The sequence below is a fragment of the Acanthochromis polyacanthus genome, chromosome 2 (assembly GCF_021347895.1).
Source record: "Acanthochromis polyacanthus isolate Apoly-LR-REF ecotype Palm Island chromosome 2, KAUST_Apoly_ChrSc, whole genome shotgun sequence".
Taxonomy (NCBI): Eukaryota; Metazoa; Chordata; class Actinopteri; family Pomacentridae; genus Acanthochromis; species Acanthochromis polyacanthus.
The window spans coordinates 44,925,787-44,947,635 of record NC_067114.1 but is presented as its reverse complement, the minus strand read 5'-3'; the positions used below and the strand labels follow the sequence as shown (position 1 = coordinate 44,947,635).

Genomic DNA, 21,849 nt, shown 5'->3' with positions numbered 1-21,849 from the left:
CAGAGGAGGCCTCGTGACACTACGGCTGTGGTGGGCTGAATAAAGGAACAAAAACCTGCTAAATGGACGCTCTGTGTGGATGTGAAATGTGAAGAGTGAAGTCGGTGGGTGGATTCAAAAGTCAACCACCAACTGGAGGAGCTCTTCGCCCAGACGATGGTTCTTCACAAGCATTATGGGGTTATTTAAAGCAGGAAAGGCTCGTTTTATTGGGTTTTTACTGCAGTCATTCGGTTGCAGGCATTAAAGTTAGAGTCAGAAATACAGATAAATTCATCAGCACCCTTTTTTAAAATATCAATTTTAGTTTGTAAAACACTAGAAAACTGTGAAAAATGCTAAGCTGGCCTCTTGCAATATGTTGTTCTGAGTAACAGTCCAGAACCCAAAATACTAATTGTTTTATTATTAAAGAACCAGAAATGCAAATTCTTGCATGTACAGTTCAATGAATGTTATTTAGCTCAGTGTATTCTGTGATTTTTCGTTTTTACTTTGGATCTACGGGTTATTTTTGTGTTTAATCGGTCCGTGCTCCCCCCAGTAGTGGTTGATATTGTGCCTGATTATTTTTCCCGGACTTTGTGAGTCGACAAAGTATTTTGAAAATGGTTCCTTAAAGGACTAATTTTTGCTAAAGATTTTTGTAGTTACTGACACCTTATGAGGTCAGAAGATGATGCCTTCCAATTTGAATATCTTGTTTGTAATTGAGTTCAGAAAAAAGGGACATTAAAAAAAAGAGACAACAGCTTTGGTAATATGGTTTAATAATAAAAGTTATTGAAATTAGTGTGTCTATAGCTGTCATATGCATTCAGTGTTTGTTTTTTTCATTTTTAGTTTGGATCTACAAGTGATTTTTAGGTTAAACTGGTTGGTGTCCCCCCCAGTGCTTGTTTTCCTCCAATAAGTCCACTTGATTTACTTTGTGCATCTCTGAAGTGTATATTCTGAATTTTGTGACTGACTTAAGTAAATAAAGACCATAAATAAACAGCCACAACTCTGTTCATGTGCGTCTTTTTTTTAACCTGCACATAATAGTTAGGTTTAAAATCCTCAAAGAACCATTTGTTTCTTAAAATCTACCTTCAAGCTACAGGTTATTTCACACTTTGGTCGGCCTTCCCCCTAAACAGTGACAGATTTTGCGTTTGCATTTGACAAATAAATACACAAGATTTACTTTGTGCATCTCTGAAGCTTATATTCTGAATTTTTTGACTGATTTAAGTAAATACAGACCATAAATAAACAGCCACAACTCTGTTCATGTGCTCGCTTTTTTAACCTGCACAAAACAATTTGGTTTAAAATGCTCAAAAAACTATTTGTTCTTAAAAAAAGCTGCTCAAAAACCATTAAAAACAGGGTCTTTAGTCAACCACGTGCAGGAACTAGCTTGGAACTGCTTCCTTAAAGAATGTATTTTTGTTAAAGTTCTTCGGAGGAACCTTTTTTTTATGGTTCTTTGAAGCACTTTTTCAGAAATCTTGCTAACAATGTTGCTTCCATTTAGTTTTTCTGAGTGCTGTTGGACTAAATGAACTTAATCCTGCAGCGACAAAATAATGCGTGGATTATCAGGATAATTAACCAACAAAAGCACCATATGTACAACTGGTCTAATCACCAAACTGCTTCATAATTCAGCATTAGAAATCAACTAGCAGCCATGCTAGCGGCTTTGTAAAGGTGTACTCCGATGCAGTGGTGCTTTGAGCTAAATGCTAATGTCAGTATGCTAACATACTAACAACAGCTAAGCAGACATTCCTATTTTTTGCACGTTAGCCTTCTAACGTCATTAATTTTCTGAGTATTTATCCATAAATCAAAGTTAAGTTTTTAATCAAAGCTAACAGTATTCAAACTGATTAAAACAGAAACATATTTAATTAATTCTTAAAAAAATCTGTCAGATTGAAATCGAGATTTTACTGAAAACAACGATAATTTATACTTCAGTGTTAAAATTAAACTAGCAGCCATACTAGCAGCTTTGTAAAGGTGTGATCAGGGGCAGTGGTACTTTGAGCAGAATGCTAATGTCAGTATGCTAACATGCTAACAACTGCTAAGCAGAAACTCTGACCTTTTAGCATATAAGCTATCTTAATTTGGCATGTCAGCCAATTAACGTCAAGTCTTTATCCATAAATCAAAGTTAAGTTTCAACCACGGCTAATAGTATTCAACCTGAATGAGACATGAACATCTGTAACCAATTTCTAACATAATTTGTCCGCTAGAAATAGAGATTTTACTGAAAACAACAAAAAGTTTAATTCTCTGAGCCTCATAAGCATCTGTACCAAATTTGAAACCGGTCCATTTATTATCTGCTGAGATATTTCAGTTTAGATCAAAACAAAAGCGCAAATTTTAATATCTTTTTTAAATTTTTGGCGTTTAATTGGACAAAGCAAATGACACAAAGATATAAACAGGTAAAAAAGTAGCTGTGAGTTGCCCTGCACTTGCACCAACTCTGCATTTGAAAGGAGGATTCTGCACCAAGAAGTTGGAGAGGAACCCCGCTTGCAAAAAATTTAAATATTTATACATATACTAAAGCTTCTGAAGTGCAAAAATCACCAAACGCACACTCAGAGCAAAAGAGAAAAAAAAAAAGGAAAAATCCTCCTCATGCAGAACACTGCCCGCGGTAGAGACTGGCTGGAATCTCATTGGCCATACTCAGGCTTTTTGCTGCACAGAGGAATTTTGGCTCAGACCAAAGAGGTTGCAGCCAACACCAAAGGAAACTCACCAGCGCCAAAGTGATAAGAACTGAGAGGAAAACAGCAATTAATTTATTCTACGCAGTTTGGTAACTGGGGTTTAATATACTCGGCAGGAGAGACGTTTATGTTGAACAACATCCTGTACATCTCCCTTGTCCTAAGGGTCACAAATGACCCGCCTGGTTCTAGACTGGTTCTGTCCTGGTTCTAGACTGGTTCTGTCCTGGTTCTAGACTGGTTCTGTTCTGGTTCTAGACTGGTTCTGTCCTGGTTCTGGACTGGTTCTGTTTTGGTTCTAGACTGATTGCGTCCTGGTTCTAGACTAGTTGTGTACTGGTGCTAGATTGGTTCTGTTCTGGTTCTAGACTGGTTGCATAGTGGTTCTACATTAGTTGTGTTCCGGTTCTACACTAGTTGTGTCCTGATTCTGTTCCGGTTCTAGACTGGTTTTGCCCTGGTATTAGACTGGTTTTGTACTGGTTCTAGAATGGTTGTGTCCTAGTTCTAGATTGGTTGTCTATTCTTTCTCGACTGGTTGTGTTCTGGTTTTAGGCTGGTTATGTCGCGGTTCTAGATTAGTTGTTTCCTGGTTCTAGACTGATTCTGTCCTGATTCTAGACTAGTTGTGTCCTGGTTCTAGATTAGCTAAGTACTGGTTCTACACTAGTTGTGTATCAGTTCCAGACTGGTTGTGCCCTGGTTCTAGATTGATTGTGTACTCATTGTAGATTGGTTCTAGAATGGTTATGTCCTGGTTTTCGACTAGTTGTGTCTTGGTTTTAGACTGTTTTTTCCTGGTTCTAGACTAGTTGTGTTCTAGCTTTAAACTGGTTGTGTCCTGTTTTTAGATTGGTTGTGTTCTGGTTCTAGACTGGTTCTATGGGTCATTTTTGAACTTAAAACAACACGAGCGTTTAAAAAAAAGGGTCAGAAATAGCAGAAGAGTGTTCAGATTTCTGTCTAAGGCAGCACAGACTCATTGTATTTACTGTTGGAGTCACCCACTAAAAGCAAAGGAAGAAATCCTCATACCAGAAACATATTTTGTCACTTTTATTGTTGTTTTTTTGTGATTTCTCCTCAATAAAAGTTACAATAAATACTTGTGGCACCGATGCACTTTCAATTTTCTGCAAGGTTTCTGGAAATGCTGATTTGCCAGTAAATTCTGCATAAAAATAACGATTCTAAACCATGTTTTCTCCCCAGTATTTCATCATTCTGGTGACCGCGGGTGGCATTTGCATGCTGCCGAGGCGTTTGGTTTTAATCTCGAATCTCAGCAGAGGTGATAAATACCATTTAGCAGAACATAAATGTCAAACGACACGCCATAAAACCCAGAAACGGGGATTCGTCACTCGTCCAAGGAAAACGGCAGGAATGTTGCCGGAAACGTTACTGTACTATTGTTTATCTCGCGGCGCGCAGATGATTTGATTGTCGATTGTAATGTCACGGCGCATATTAAATGTCGTGACTGTGCATGAGAAGCCGGGACTATTACAGGACTGGCTTTTCATTAGCATATATTGAAAATCCCAGAAGGCGCTCCGGGGCTGTAGCTGTCACTGCAGCCAGACAGCATTCAGGCTGATTTGATGATAAGGAGTTTGGTGGCGGAACAAGAGAAGGTCTCCGAATAGTGTGAGGAGACAAATACAGTAAGATGGAGAATCTGCATTAACACAAAAACGCCTCCATGGACCGGCGGCAGTGTACCTTAAATGCACTCAGTGGAACAGTGTCTTTATTTCTCAGTACTATTTGTTTGTGTTCGCACTTTCAGTTGCCTCCAAACAGCGAAACAATCAGACTCAGGAGAGATTTTTAATTACATTATAATATTAATGCTGCAGCCATGAAAACTGTCGGGCAAGCAGGAGTTAGCAGTAAATGAACTGGATTAATCTGTGCCACCAAACCGCTTACAGAAGCACATGTTTTTAAATTGTAACATATTCAGAATTATCTTTCAATTCAATTTACCGAAACCTCATCAACCAATAGTTACACTCCTCTGCACCTTAACAAAATTCTCATAAACATTTTGTAAGGAACAAACAGTGATGCATGATGGGAAATAAGTGATGTCAGCGAGACACATTTACACTCACGTTTCATTTTCCCTCATTGTTAATAGTATAGGTTTTGCTCATTATAAGCTATAAATGTTACTTAATTAATCCTAAATCAAATAACTGCAGTTCGTGATTTGAATAATTGAAAATATGTTAACCGAACGACGAACGACTTTCACGTCAGATAATGTTTTGTAGCTTAGCTGCACTACCTGGTTGTGCCACTGACTGTTTAATTGGAAGTGAGACTGCAGTTTGTTTGCTGTGTTTAACACTGTAAAGACAGTCAGGACTACAGTTCTGTGTTGGGAGCGCCATGACAAAGACTTCTGCTGCAGTTAATGGAGTTTTACTTTTTGAGGACAGTGTTTCTCTAATGCAGTAGCAACTGGAGATGTTCTTGTGGCAAATATTACATGTCTGTGGTTATAAATGACATAATAAGCAAATGGTACAATGACCACTGCACTTCACTCTAAATTGATCAGTCATTGATGGTTGATCATTGGTTAAAAAAAATAAAAATGTGCACTCCAAGTTTAAGCACTAAACTCTGTGATGAGTTTTAATGAAATATCAGGTTTATATCTACTGTATATCTGCATGTCAGAGGCTTAGTGAAGTTTAACTTGGTTAGATTTACTAAATATCACATTTGGCTAAAAATACAACCCTTTTACTACATGTGTGAAGCTTCTCCAACATTTCCCAGCTACTGGAGTAACAAATCTGTAGTATGTTATTGTACAGTATGTTATAGTATTTTACAGTATAGTATGTTGTAGCATAGTTGGTTTTAGTATAAAATCTTATAGTATAATGTTGTGGTATAATACACCATAGTATAATATGTTATAGTATATTATTTTACTGTATAGTATTTTACAGTGTAGTATGTCAGAGTATAGCATGTTGTATAGTTGGTTGTAGTATAATGTTACAGTATAGAATGTTGTAGTATAATATAGTATAAAATGCTTTAGTATAGTATATTATAGTTTAAAATTTATAGTATAATTTTTAACATAATATGCTATAACATAATAATGTTATAGTATAATATTTTACTGTATAGTATTTTACAGTATAGTATGTTATAGTATAGAATGTTGTAGTATAGTTGGTTTTAGTATAAAATCTTATACTATAATGTTGGAGTATAATACACTATAGTATAATATGTTATAGTATATTATTTTACTGTATAGTATTTTACAGTATAGTATGTTATAGTATAGAATGTTGTAGTATAGCTGGTTTTAGTATAAAATCTTATACTATAATGTTGTAGTATCATACACTATAATATAATATGTTATAGTATATTATTTTCCTTTATAGTATTTTACAGTGTAGTATGTCAGAGTATAGCATGTTGTAGTATAGTTGGTTGTAGTATAATGTTACAGTATATAATGTTGTTGTATAATATAGTATAAATGCTTTAGTATAGTATATTATAGTATAAAATTTTATAGTATAATTTTTAACATAATATGCTATAAAATAATATGTTATAGTGTAGTATTTTATAGTATAATATGGTACAGTATAGTATGTTGTAGTATGGTATGTTATGGTATATGTTGTAGTATAGTATGTTATATTACAGAATGCTATAGTATAATATGCTATACTATAGTATGTTATGTAATAATATATGTCCCACCCTGTCTAATAAAAATATCATTAGTAATTCTATGACATACTGTGCTATCGTGTACTATATTATAACATATTATACTGCAACATACGACAACATACTATATTGTAACATACAGTATTATACTGTAACATTAACATACTATAACATATTATACTATAATAACAATACTACTATTATTAATAAGTATTTATATAGCACCTGTTGAAAAAAGGTATAACTCGCTTTACATTACAACAAATGTTAAATGAGACAAATTAAACACAGATTCAAGCTTTCAATCTCATGAATAATTTCGTATTCATGCACTATAACAAGATTAAATAGTCAAGTCACTGCATTCAACATTCATTCCATCAAAGTGCCCTCCAGTGAAAAAGGATGATGGTTGGTGTTACCAGTATAATTGGGGTTAAGACCCTTCAGAGTTATTTAAGGAGTGAATTTACCAAAGAAATTAACATATTATGGATTAAAACCTGACAAAAACTTTACAAAACACAACTTTACCTGACTACTATGTGCATGGAGCAGCAGCTAAAGCAGCAGAAATAAATGGAGAAGTTCTGATTTGAAGTGTCAGAAACACACATAATCCTGAATCAGGTTTAACTGCAGAGAACGATAACATTACAGAGACAGCTTTAATTTCCTTTCCTACAAATACTTTTAATAAATACCCATCATCTCCATAAACAAGGAAGGCTTAACAAATTATTACATTAGAAATGACTGGAGTAAAAACTGATTAGTTCTTTAATTGATTTGTTGATCAAATCAGCAGCTATTTCAGTCTGCTAATTATGTCAATTAAGCCAATTAAGCTCCTCGAATGTGCCAATTTGCTGCTTTTCTGGGTTATAAACGATAGCAAGGTTAATGTGTTTGTGTTCTGGGCTGCTGTTTGGACTAAAAATGTGGAGAGAGCGTTTCCATTATCTGCTGAGGGACGGGGCTGAGAGGTGGCTGCTGGGTAATGAGAGTGGATCACTGTGTGACGGTTAGAGGAGGACGGTTAGCTGGATGATGGCGCTCGGGTCAGATCCGTCTTACCGTGGCCTGCTGCTTCTCCGCTCGCTCGTTGGCCTCGTCCAGCTGCTTCTGCAAGGCCGCCTGGAGGGACTTCATCTCCTCCCTGTCCAGAGAGAGCGAAGTGAGAAACAGCCCGTTTGCACGTCGTCCTGTAAAACGACCTCCTTAACCCTCAGAGGCATAAGTGGGTCAGAAACGAACCATTTAAAGTCGTTTTCTTGAAATATTTTTGGAATGAACTGCTGCTTTCATTTCACATTCCAGGTACTCCTCAAAAACACGCTTTTGATATCATTCCATTTAAACTATTAGGTTAGTTTTTATATTTTTTTAAAGGAATCATTATGTTTGTTTGACCACCCTGAGCTTCCATAAGTGGGTCAAAAATACCCGTAGGCATTTCTGATGGAATCTCATAGAACCTGTGATTCTTAGGATTTGTGGCTGTCAGGAATATATTCACTGTGGACCACACACACTATGTCAGAAGTATCATTCGTCAGGAAGATTATTTTACACAGCAAGACCTGACACATGGAATATTATCTACGTTTTTTACCTCAAACAAAATTACATCAAACTGATATATTTCAACATACATGCACATTCACAGTCCTTTTGTCAAATTTTAAGTCATTTTGGACATTTCATCATTTTGAAAAACATTTGACTCATTTGTAAAGGTTTTAAGTCACTGTAGAGAACTGAGTCATTTTTTAGCCATTTTAAGATAATTCTTTCATCATTTTGGAAAAGTGGGAAAACATTTTCTGTCAGTGGATCCCACATAAACAGAGGAGAACATCCTGATTTAATCACTCCCATCTTTATTTTAAAGAATTCAGAATCACTTTTAAAACACTTTGGGTCATTTAAAAAATTTTTTTGACCATTTTGACGTTTTTTTTTATTCACTCTGGAAACATCTTCAATCATTTTGGAGAATTTTGAATCACTTTGGAAATGTTTGGAGTCAATCTTGTCACTTTTTAAGGCATTCACTACAAAAACTGTTGTTTTGTTAAAGTTTAGAATCATTTTAGAGAATTTTCAGCCAGTTTAGACCCGGTCAGGCAATTTTCTTACAATATCTTTGTCGTGAAAAGTTATCATTTCATATTCCAGGTATTCCATTAAAATTTTTAAGTTAGCATTTATGCCTTTTAAGAAATTATAATGTCTGTATTTCTATCCCAGGCTTCCATAAGTGGCTCAAAAACAAACCATATTCATTCCCATAGAAACTCATGGAAACCTGTGAATTGTGGCTGTCAGGAATATAATTACTGTATATATTTACTTTACTTGCACATTTATGAATCTTGTGTGAAAGAGTTTGTGATATCATGTACCATCAAATTAGCCTATTTTTTTAGCTAGCTAACACCAGATAGCTAACTTACTGACAGTGAGGTGCTACAAATTGGACAAACTGGGACAAGATTTAGCATTCTTTTGGTGAAATTTTAGTCATTTCATACAATTTTTGAGCCATTTTGTACAATGTTTTCCCCTTTTGGACATGATACTGTTATTTTAGACAAGTTTCAAGCAATTTCAAACAAGTTTTGAATGAGTTCGGACAAATTCCAGGTCCTTCAAAACAAAATTTTACATGTGTGTTTCGTAGCTTTCTAGCTCCATAGCAGAATGACAGTGAGGTGCCATTCTACATCAGAGTGGTGTAGAAAATGTTCAAAATCTGATATAAAGTGAAAAATTAACTTATTTCAAACATGAAATTATCTTTGTGTGGACCAAAATATAATACAAACAATAATATAAATGATTATTCTCAACCAAAATGTCAAAAAATAGCTTAAAAACACATTGATTTTATGGTAATTTTTGATCCACTTATGGAAAGCTGTAAGGTCTAACTAATCACTCGTGGTTTTCTAATTTGTGTAGAGCAGTGTTCCCTCTACAATGACCTGAAAACAAAAGCAGCTGACTCCTGGTGTCATTTTAAAGACATTCCACGTGTTCGAAAAGACGCCGATTTAATCACGAACGTATTTGCATGAAGGAAACGCGCAATTATGGAAAGCAGTAAACAAAGATGCTGAATAAACGCTGCGATTTTAAAGTTAGAAGCGCATTTTGTTTGTGCACAGACATCAAAATTGGCTTCACCTGAGCGACCGCAAGGATGAATAATGCAACAACGGCAACATTAACGTATCGATTATGCAATTAGGGAGTGATGGAGGGGGGTGTTGGTTCAGTATCTGTAGCCAACAGTGCTGTAAATTGCCTTTTTTTTACACTTTCATGGTTGATTTTTTTCTTCTTCTTTGGTATCAAAACCTGCACTTTTTCCATTAATCTTTTGCATTCAAAATGAGTTTTTCCAATAGATGTGCAGCTGGTAATAGAACAGAGTAACACTTTACAGGAAAATACATGTTACAGCAGCATGTTAGTATGCAGAAAACCCATAAAAATGACAAAACACCAACACTAATAGCCATCAAGTATAACCATATACACAGCATATAAGTTAGAAAATCCTAAAAGTTAAAACATATGCACAGCATGTAACTCAAAGGTTGAAGTATGAATGTTAATTAGTGTGAATTGAAGAGCCGGAGTGCAGCTGGTAAAGAGGACTTTCTGCTGCACTGAGGAGGAGTTAATCTATGGCTGAAGGTTCTCTCCCTAAACAACTCCAGATTGTGTAGACGGTGAGAAGCATTGCTCGTAATGGAGTCAAGATTCCTGAGCATTCTCACCTCAGCCACCTGTTGGGCTGATTCTAGCCTTCTTGATCACCTTATTCAGCCGGTTTCTGTCCCTGGAGCGAGCATCTTCCCCCTAACACTAGGGCGAATAGTGAATAGTGGTTTCTGGTCTCCGGATATTCGGGCCCTATTAAAGACGAATATCCAAACATTCGTTCCGGCCAGTAACATCCAACGGGGGGGACGGCCCGAACATTTGGATCCATTCGTCTGGACTCCCGGATGCAAATTTTGTCTTCGGCATCTTGTCTTGTGTTTATGCAACAAAGTGAAGCGTGACGTCAGAGTCGGGTGGTGGTAAGAAACACGAATGGATGAGCTGAAGTGGGCCGAAGGCGGAGGGAAGACAGTAATGCCGAATATTCATTCCGCCCGGTAACATTCGACGGGGGGGAGGGGGGGGATACCAAAATTAATATCCGGATACTGCCATAGCGAATGAATATTCGGATATTCGGGATATTCGGGTCCAGCCCTACCTAACACAACCTCAAAGAACAAAGCACTGACCTCCACAGTCTGGTAAAGTGTACACAGTTAAAACATGTTAAAACTACCTCCACGCAAGACCATGACAACAGCCGTCCTTGAACCTGTCTCACAGTCCGACGTAGGACCTCCGATTTTGAGCCCAAAGACATCGGCTCGGTTGTTTTCTTTGTTCTGGGACGTCCAAAAATCACACAATGTGTAGTGGGCTTTAGATGACAAAGGACCGGTCTGTCGAGTGTCTTCATGCTGTGAGAAGTGAGGGCTTCAGGTCTGTAGTCACAGGAATCAGTGGGACGTCTCCTCTTTTGTCACTTTTTGTCAAATATTTGTCGTCTGTCCATTTATTTTTTGTCACTTTCTAAATTTCTTGTCCAATTTTTTTGGCTCTTTTTGTTTTGCTTCTTGTCGTTTGTCTAATTTTTTGTCATTTTGATTCTAATTTTTATAATTTTTTGTCTAGTGACATTTGTGTCATGTTTTTGTCATTTGTCCATTATTTTGATGCATTTTTAACATTTGTCTCTTCTCTTTTTTGCCATTTTGCTTCTAGCTTTTGTGCTTTGCGTCTCATTTTTGTCATTTTGAGCCTCAATAATATACCTTCCAAGAAGTGTCGTGGTGAATATTAAGTTCGAAATTCTGTTATTTGTCCTCAAATAGCTCAACTTTAGGTTGAAAAATTATTTCTTTGATTTAAAAAAAATCTACAACTATATCTTCTGAGGAGCATTTTGCCGAATTTCAAGTTTGAAATTCTGTTATTGGTGCTCATATGCTGCAGAAAAACACACAATCTGCAGCTCAGACCAACACCTAGCTCAAGTTTAGGTTAGAGACAGATTTATTTGATTAAAAAAGTCCATAAATACACCTTGCAAGGGGGTATTTTGGTGAATTTTCAGTTGATTTACATTCATATTTTAGGATTTATGACTGAATTATGCATCGTGCTCAACCCGAACCCAATTCAGAGCCAAGACCAAAGACATCACCACGATTCTCTCACGGTTGATATCTTTTGTCTGGGATGTCGTGGCGAGGCTGTGCAGGTATGTGAGGATGTCTTACAGCTGAGTGGAGCAGGTTGATACCATCAGGACCAGCTTACCCAGTTCCCTTTTCACCTAAAAGGGCTGGACTGTTAAGGATGAGACTATCTGTAACTTAATGCTCAGCACACGACTAAAAACGGCCCCTGGATTAAGCGTGAAGACGTGCTCGTGTTGTATTATGTAGAGTCTGACTCCAAGCGTGCCGTATTAAGGCGGCCGCTGCATTCGTCACGCGTTCAACATAAAATTTAAATGTTGCCGCATTAGAATGCAACGGGCATTTGGGCGCCGTTTGATGCCCCCGTGCACAGATAACAGAAACGCACAATGAATTATGAATGGAGCAGGCGAGTGATGTGGGTCAGTGGTTTTCAGAAACGCATCACAAGGCAGCCCAGCTAGATTACAAGCAGCAGCAGCGGCGGCGAGTTAACCGTTTGAGGCGTGGCCGCGGATTTAAAAGTATACGATCGCCGTAAACCGCCGCAGCTCAGCGTTGGAGTCGTACAGATTTTATATACCGCCGGAGTTCAGCTACAGCTAATATTTGAATTGAGTTAAAGACATCCGGTTTTATTCTCATATCTTTGTTCTGTGAGCGTTAAATTCTACTTCAATTCAATATATCCTCCTCTCTCTGTCCGTCGTCACTCTGTGGTCTCAGAAATGTCTGAACAAGAAACCAGGAAGTTAGTTTCTCTGGCAGCAGCTAATGCTACGCTAGCGGCTAAGTTAGCCGCTAGCATAGCGTAGATTACCCTGAAGCAGGCTCCAGAAAACAATAATTAATAATAAAGCTTTAAGATCTGGACCTTAGTGGACGCTAAAAGTGACAAAACAGAGATATTAAGAAAATAGAGAAGAACTGCACGAGACAAACTGATCAATCTCAGTTTGGGACAATTTTTTAAACCACTTTCTGGATTTTTTTGAGTCACTCTGGACATGTTTTTAATCATTTTGAAGAATTTTTAACTGTTTTGGAAAACTTTGTGTCATTTTAGAGAATTTGCAAACATTTTTGTCAGAGCGTCCTAATTTAATCCCTAAAACTTCTATTTTATAGAACCCGGAGAATTCAGAGTCACTTTGGAAAAATTTTGAGTCATTTTGGGATTTTTTTTTAGTCATTTTGAAGATTTATTTGAGTCATTTCGAAAAAGTCTTTAATTTTGGAGAATCTTGAATCACTCGGGAAATGTTTGAGTCATTGTCATCAGATTTTAAGCTATTTATTTCCACCATTTTGAGGAAAAATAGTCATTTCTGAAAATTTGGAGTCATTTTAGAGGATTTCAAGTCATTTTGGACAATTACTTAATCATTTTGGGGGGGAAATTGAGTCGCTTTGTCGAGGTTTCCAGTCATTTTAGAGAATTTTTACTTTTTTTGGAAACATTTTTGTCATTTGCTCCCAAATAAACAGAGAACAGCATCCTGATTTATTTATATTTCTGAAAATTTGGAGAATTCTGATTCGCTTTGCAAACATTTTGAGCCATTTTGTTTGGGGTTTTTTCACCATTTTGAAGATTTTTTTACTCACTTTGGAAATGTTTTGAGTAATTTAGAGAATCGATGAGTCATTTTTGTCAAATTTTGAGTCATTTTTTAGGAAAAGTTTTGAGCCATTTTACAGAACTTTAAGTCCTTTCAGAAACATTTTTGTCAGTCAGTCTCACATAAACAGCAACACAATTTAATCACTAACATTTCTATTTTATAGACTTTGGAGAATTAAGAGTGTCATTTTTGTTCTATTTTAAGTTATTTTGGACAATTTTTTTAACCACTGAAGGTTTTTTGAGTCACTTTTGAATTTTTTTTTAAACATTTTGGAGAATTTTGATTCATTTCGAGTCATTTTAGAAAATTGTTGAACCATTTTTGTCAAAGTCGCCAATTTTGGACAATTTTTGAAACATTTTGGAAAAGTTTGGAGTCATTTTAGAGAATTTTAAGTCTTTAGAAACATTTCTGTCAGTTGATCCAACATAAACCGAGGAGAATGTCTTAATTTAATCACTAATATTTCTATTTTACTTATTTAGTTATAATCATCCTCACTGCTGAAGAAGTCTAGTCATGAATGTCAGGTTCTCTGATGTCACATGCTGTTAAAATGTCACATTTAATTTATATCGGTTTCAAATATCACTTATCTATCGTTCTTTCTTGATTACCAATAACCAGCACTGACCCTAAAAAAAACACACATCTTTAGTACAAACGAGATGAAAACTGACAGAAAAAGACCCCAGCTAAGGTGAGATTTACTCATTTGGAGCAGGTTAAACTAAAGCTGCACTAATTGCTGCTGTTTTAAAACCTTCACTATCTGCACACAACTTTGTTTTTTGTTTCGCTGCAGTTTTCTGGCCAAAAAAAAAAAAAAAATTCAGAAAGCAATCAAATCTATGTTAAGAGTTGTCAAAAATAAATGACTTGCAATGAATCACCTGTCGGCCTGCTGCCTGATGGAGTCTTCCAGTAATCTCAGCTGGCAGAAGGAACTCCAAGGGTGGATTAATAACATTTGGAGGAACAAAAATATCTGAAATAAAACCGCGACACGGAGCCGAGCTGCTGCTGCTGCTTTATGGTTTTTAGCCTGATGACATGTGAGAGCTGCCACGGGCTGCTGATAGGCTATCGATCGCCTATCAGGACCCGGCACACAGGAGACCGGACTTCAATCAGGCTGACATTTCGGAGAGCGCCGAGGCCGCCAACGACCGCCGATCATTAACAGACTCATTACACACAACGTTAATCAGACAATCCCAACTGCTCCGGCGCTTTACGTAAACGCTTTCTCTTTTTAGCCCGCTTGCAAAAACAGATGAAAATCACAGACGCTCGATGCACAAAGCAGCAGACAGGCCGTCCTTTTGGAACACACAGGCAGGATCTATGGTTGAATTATGCATGGTCCAGCTGCAGACAGACGGACAAACCGGACAACAGCTCAGAATAACCCGCATCAGTCATAACAAGTCTCTATTCCAAGGACTTCAAAGCTGATCTTCTGAAGATTCTCTATTCTCTGCCAGATTTTTGACAGCGTCTAAAAACCATTTCTAAATCAGAGGTGTCCAACATGAGGCCCGCGGGCCAAAAGTGGTCCTCCAGAGGGTCCAGTTTGTCCCTTAAAGTGTAAAACTTCCAGAGAAGACATGAACTGCAGATTGTAATTTAGTAAAACTATAAATTTAAAATCATTTCTAGACCATGACAAGCTGTTTGGATCAGAAAGTAAAATACCAGATTGTTCTTTTGTGTCTTATTTTTGTAATATTTTCTCTTCTTCTGTTGTCTTTTTGTCGGACTTTTGTCGTTTGTCTCATGTTTTTGGCATTTTGTTTCTAGTTTTTGTCGTTTTGCGTTTCCTTTTAGACTCACTTGTGGTTTTTGTCTATCTTTTGGTCGTTTTGTTTTTAGCTTTTGTAATTTTTGGTCTCGTGTCATTTGAGCAATTTTTTGTCTCGTTTTTGTCGTTTGTCCATTTTGTGTCGCTTTGTAGCTATTTTGTCAATTTTTTGTTTGTTTTGTGTCGTTTGTCTCGTTTTGTGTCTCATTTTGGTAACTTTTTGTAACATTTTGTTTTTCTTTTGTGTCGGACTTCTGTCATTTGTCTAACTTTTTGTCGTTTTGCTTGATTCGCGGATCATTTTTGTCATTTTGTATTTTTGTCTTTCTTGTGTTGCTTCACTATTTTATGTCACCTTTGACATTTGTGTAGTTTTTGTCTTGTTTGTTCATTTTTATGACACTTTGTAAATTCTGTCTAATTTTTTTGTCATTTTGTGTCACACTTTTGTTGTTTTGTGTCTTTTTTGTTATATTTTGTATTGTTTTGTTGTTTCTGTCTCTAATGTGTCTCATGTTTGTATTTTGTTTCTTGTTTCTGTTTGTCTCACTTGTGTTATTGTCTGCTTTTTTGTCATTTTGTTTCTTGCTTTTGGCATTTTTTGTCAGTCCCTTTTTGTCACTTTCTGAATTTTTTGTCTAATTTTTGTGTAATTTTTTGTCGTTTGTCCATTTTTGTGTCGCTTTGTAACTCTTGTCAAAGTTTTTTGTCTCTTTTTTTGTTTTGTGTCGTTTGTCTTGTTTTGTGTCTCATTTTTGTAACATTTTGTTTCTTTTTGTCTGACTTCTGTCATTTGTCTAATTTTTTGTCGTTTTGCTTGATTCGCGGATCATTTTTGTCATTTTGTATTTTTTGTCTTTCTTGTGTTGCTTTCCTGTTTTTTGTCACCTTTGTCATTTGTATAATTTTTTGTCTTGTTTATTCATTTTTATGACACTTTGTAACTTCTGTCTAATTTTTTGTCATTTTGTGTCACACTTTTGTGTCTCTTTTTTGTTATATTTTGTATTGTTTTTGTTGTTTCTGTCTCTAATGTGTCTCATGTTTGTGCTGTTTTGTTTCTCGTTTTTGTTGTTTCTCACTTGTGTTATTGTCTACTTTTTTGTCATTTTGTTTTTTGCTTTTGTCATTTTTTGTCTGTTTGTCTGTCCATTTTTGTCACTTTCTGAATTTTTTGTGTCTTTTTGTTTTGTGTCGTTTGTCTAATTTTTTGACATTTTGATTCCCACTTTTGTCATTTGTCTCGTCTGTGTCATTTGTGTAATTTTTGTCGTTTCTCCATTTTTTTTACGCTGTTTAACGTTTGTCTTTTTTTTGTTATTTTGTTTTTAGCTTTGGTTGTTTTGTGTCTCGTTTTTGTCCTTTTGTGTTTCAAAAATATTCCTTCCAAGGGGTATTTTGGTGAATACTACTGTGTTCTTTGCCCTCAAATAGTTCAATTGTAGGTTAAAAAAACAATATATTTGATCTAAAACATCTATAAATATACCTTCTAAGGTTTTTTTTTCAATCTAAAGCTGATGTATGTTTACATTTTAGGATTCATGATTGAATTATGCATCGTCTACCTGCTCGGCTGCAGACAGACAAACTAGACAACACCTCAGAACAACCCCCATCAATAATAATGAATAAGTCATTGTTTGTGAAGGCACTGAAACCTTATTTTCTCCGTCTTCGAACATGAAGATGCTCTCTCTATTCTCTGCCAGACGTTTGACATGTAAAACCAGAGTTAATCAGATGTGATCTGAGCACAGAATTATAACAAATAGAGTTTAATAAGGTGCATAACTTGAGAAAATGTCCAAAAACCAACTGATAATCCTCATAACGATCCAACTGAAATTTTCTTATGAGCCCATTCTGCTCTTATTACGTAAAATCGCCTTAATTGTCGACTGTTTTCAGGCTAAATTTAATTAAAACATCTTTGTACATAAAGGTGTGTTTGATTGCAAAGAAAAACAGAATAATATATAGCAAGAGCAAAGAAAAAATACAGAAAAAGACACATTTTGTTTACATTCTGTTTACGTTCTCACTGAATTCTAACATCTTGAGTCTTAGCGAAGCAGATTAGCAGCATGTTTGAATATTAAACTCTTTGCTTTTGTTGGTTTTAATACGATTGCTGCTCATTTGCTCATGAATGTTTAATGTCAGCCTCTGTAGTAACGTAGCTCTGCTTTAGGTTTACGCTACAAACATGGATTTTAATCATGTCAGCTGAAGGAAACGCGCTCCGACGGCTCAGAAAGACGCTAGAAGCTTTGGCCGCCGTTGCCATGGAGAAGGAGGAGGATGAATCAGAGCAAAAACAGATTTAAAAACTCTTGAATTTGAACAAAACATGGCTTCAGAGTCGGGGTGACCTGAACCCGTCCAAAACTAACCCACGGTGCAGGAGCTAATTGGTTTGAGCTGCAGGACTGGATGTTTTTCTGCAGCATATGAGCACAAATAACTAAATTTCAACTCCAGATTTACCAAAATAGCAGGTGCATTCATAGACCTTTTTAAACAAATATATTATTTCTTAACCTAACATTTGACTATTTATTGGTTTGAGCTGCAGGACTGGATGTTTTTCTGCAGCGTATGAGAACAAATAACAGAATTTTAACTTTAAATTGATCAAAATACCCCCCAGAAGGTACATTTATAGAGCTTTTTGATCAAATATATCACTTTTTTTTACCCTAAAATTGAACTATTTGAGCACAAATAACAGAATTTCAGACCAAAATACCCCTTAGAAGGTACATTTGTAGTTTTTTTTAAACCAAATGCATCGTTTTTTAACTTAAAAGTGAACTACGTATTGGTTTGAGCTGCAGGTTTGGATGTTTATCAGCAGGACATGAGGACAAATAATAAAAATTAAAATTTGAATTAACCAAAATACTCCTTAGAAGGGATATAAAAGTTTTTAAAATTTATTCTGTTTTTAAACTAAAATTGAACTACTTGAAGGTAAACAACAGAATTTCAAACTCAAGATTCATCAAAATACTCCTTACAAGGTACATTTATAGATTTTTTACAAGAAATCTTTATTTTTTTTTACCTAAAATTGAACTATTTGAGTGCAATTAACAGAATTTCTAACTCAAAATTTACCAAAAATACTCCTTCAAAGGTATATTTGTAGATTTTTTCAAATAAATAATAAAATATTTACCCTAAAATTGAACTATTTCAGCACAAATAACAGAATTTCAAGCTTGAAATTCACCAAAATAGCCCTTTGAAAGCATATTTATAGATGTTTTGAATCAAATATATTTTTTAAACCTAAAATTGAACTATTTGAGCACAAATAACAGAATTTTAAACTTAAAATTTGACAGAATACCCCTCAGAAGGTATATTTATAGATTTTGTTAAACAAATCTATCGTTTTTAACCTAAAATTCAACTATTTTAGGGCAAATAACAGAATTTCAAGCTTGAAATTGACCAAACTATCCCTTTGAAAGCATATTTATAGATGTTTTAAATCAAATATATTTTTTTTTAAACCACAAATTGAACTGTTTCAGGGCAAATGACAGAATTTCAAACTCAGAATTCAACAAACTACCCTTTAGAAGGTGAATTTATACATTTTTCTAATCAAATGTATCTTTTTTTTACGTAAAATTTAACTATTTATTGGTTTGAGCAGCAGGTTTGTTTGTTTTTCTGCAGGATATGAGCACAAACAACAGAATTTCAAACTTGAAATTCAACAAAACACCCCTTACAAAGTAGATTATTTAATCAGATAATTCTTTTTTTAAACCTAAACCTGAACAAGGAGCGTTCAAACAGACCAGAGACGTCCCTTTATTTGTGCTTTGCTTCACTCTTTATCGTGCATTAATAGCAATCCGACAGCAGACATGTGGTTAATTAATCACCCCTCGGTATCACAGATGCTTTTGAGCTCCTATCCTGCATTTCGAGGGCGTTCTGAGCGCCGTGTCGCCGTCGGTAACGGCGTCTTTGACGGCCCACTTTACCTCTGTTTGTGGCTCAGCTCCAGAATCCTCTGAACGTCCTTCTTGGCGACTGAGTCATCGTTTTTCAGCGACTGGAAGACAAACAGAAGGCACCCGCTTTTTATTATTTTCCAGGAAAGACACAGTTTCATAGTGCACGACAAATAAAAAATACAAAGAAAGGAGCTTCAAAGCAGCTGCAGCAGACTGGAGGAACAAACACAGAAATGTTTTACAGGATTTTCAGGTTTTTATTGAAGCTTCAGCACTTTGGAGTCATTTTAAGTCATTTTTGTCAGATTTTAAGTCAATTTAGAGAATTTTTTAATCATTTTTTTCTATAGTTTTTTCTTTGCTCTTGCTGTAGATTATCCTGTTTTTGGATAAAAATTAATTGTAGCTGGGAAACAGTCGATGATTAAGGTGATTTTTCATGAAATAAGAGCAAAAATGGGCTCATAAGACAACTTTAGGTGGATGTTTATGATGTTTCTCAGTTGGTTCTTGGATAGTTTTTCAAACAATGCACCTTATTATACTCCAGGTGTTATAATTCTGTGAAAATGTAAGCAGAATGCAAGTAAAATCTGTCTTTTTCTGTAGTTTTTTCTTTGCTCTTGCTGTGTATTATCCTGTTTTTCTTTGCAGCCAAACCCAACTTTACATCCATACATGCTTGAATTAAATTCAGCCTGAAAACAGTCGACAATTAAGGTGACTTTGCATAAAATAAGAACAAAAATAGACTTCTAAGGCAAATTCATGAGGATTAGTAGTTGGCTTGTGGACATTTCCTCAAGTAATGCGCCTTATTGTACTTTAGATGTTATAAGAATGTAAGCAGAATATCAGCAAAATGTGTCTTTTCTATGTTTTTTTCTTTATTCTTTCTATATATTATCCTATTTTTGTACAGAAAGAAACATCACATATACTTTAATTAAATTTAGCCTGAAAACAGTCGACAATTGAGGTGATTTTGCATAAAATAAATGTAAGAATGTGCTCATAAGACCACTTTAGGTAGATGATTTTGAGGTTCATCAGCTGTTCTTGGACATATTTTCAAGCAACGCACCTTATTTTAGCCCAGATGTTATAATTCTGTGAGAATGGAAGCAGAATTTGAGTAAAAAAAGCCTCTCTTGCTGCATATTTTCCTGTTTTTCTTTGCTATCAAGCTCAACTTTACATAGAAACATGCTTTAATTCCAGATTCATGTGACTCTCATGTGATCCACTCAACCTGTTCAGGATTTAGTTTTGATTAAAAATGCAGAACTTGTAAATAATCGCCCTTACACTGAAGTTTACAAAGTCTGATGTCAAATGAAAAAGTCTGTTTTCTGGCACAAAAACCTCCCGGATCTCCAAAATGCCTGAAGAACAGACTTTAAAACTACGCAAAAGTGATTAAAATGAGCAAAAATGCCACAATACATGTCAAAAAGCATGATTAAACGTGTATTTTAAGCATGTTTTAGCTATAATTTGAGTTTTACGTCACGCTGAAGTGAACGGAAACCATCACAGTTTGCTGAATTCTCGTTTCTGCTTTTCTGGAAAACGTCCAGAATTCGAAGATTTCCGGCGTCTGGATGCAGCAGCAGCACCGTAAATGTTTTTGCAGCAGTAAACCTGTTTTCCGATGACAACACGAGGCCCGTAAAGAATTTGCAGCCGCGGCTTTTATCGTTATTTGTGTGAGCAGCGACGTGGCGGGAACCAGAAACGTGTCCGTTTGACTCACGGCTCGACGACAGACGACACAAATCACCGAGTTTACCGGAGACGGAACGGCTGCCGAGTTCCAGCTCAGCGGTGGCTTATTATCTGTGAATATACATCCTCTGTTGTCGACAGCGGATCCCTTTTTTCTTCATATTCTCAGATTTACTCGAAGCGAAGAGCAGCATTATGGAAATGTGGCATTAATTGCTGCGGGTATCACCTCCGAGCACAATCTGAAGATAAACCATCTCTCGCCTTTGAGTTTTTCTTTTAAAGTCAACAAATAAAAACATCTGGGAGGCCTTGTAAGGCAATCAGAGGCCCCGACTAATCCATAATGAGCCATCAGGCAGGTGCTGAGGCGCCACATGAACCGATGTGTTCGCCTGCATGCCGCCTCATTAAGACGTTCAGCGTTTAAAAGCTAAACAATCCCGCCTCACTTCTAGTTTTTCTTGGATCACTGCAATATTCTACATTTAGGTCCCTCAGGTCTCGCATTAGATGGAAGGTTTGAAATGAATGTCTTAAAATCTGATGAGAATGACTCAAAACATTTACAAAGTGAACCAAAAAATCTTCAAAATGCCCCCCAAAAATTTAAAAATGGCTCAAAATGTTTACAAAGTGAAACAAAAAACCCTCAAAATGCCAAAAAAAACATCCAAAATGACTCAAATTGTTTACAAAGTGAAACAAAAAACCTTCAAAATGCCAAAAAAAACATCCAAAATGACTCAAATTGTTTACAAAGTGAAACAAAAAACCTTCAAAATGCCAAAAAAAACATCCAAAATGTTCCCAAAGTGACTCAGAAATCTCCAGATTCTGTAAAATAGAAATATTACTGATTAAATTAGGATGCTCTCCTCTGTTTATGTGGGATCAACTGACAAAAACTTTAACAAAACTACTTAAAATGTTTAAAAAATACTTAAAATACACTAA

General features: G+C 35.8%; 1 protein-coding gene across 2 annotated transcripts in view; it reads right to left on the bottom strand.

The window, feature by feature from the left end:
- luzp2 (leucine zipper protein 2) overlaps nt 1-21,849 on the bottom strand; it is a 289,918-nt gene that overhangs the window by 116,278 nt on the left and 151,791 nt on the right. For both annotated transcript variants that reach the window (XM_051939245.1, XM_051939242.1), the window contains exons 3-4: nt 19,192-19,262; nt 7,548-7,629 (exon numbers count right to left, since the gene is read on the bottom strand). In XM_051939245.1, coding sequence (XP_051795205.1) covers nt 7,548-7,629; nt 19,192-19,262 — 153 coding nt within the window. The remainder of the gene's footprint in view (nt 1-7,547; nt 7,630-19,191; nt 19,263-21,849) is intronic.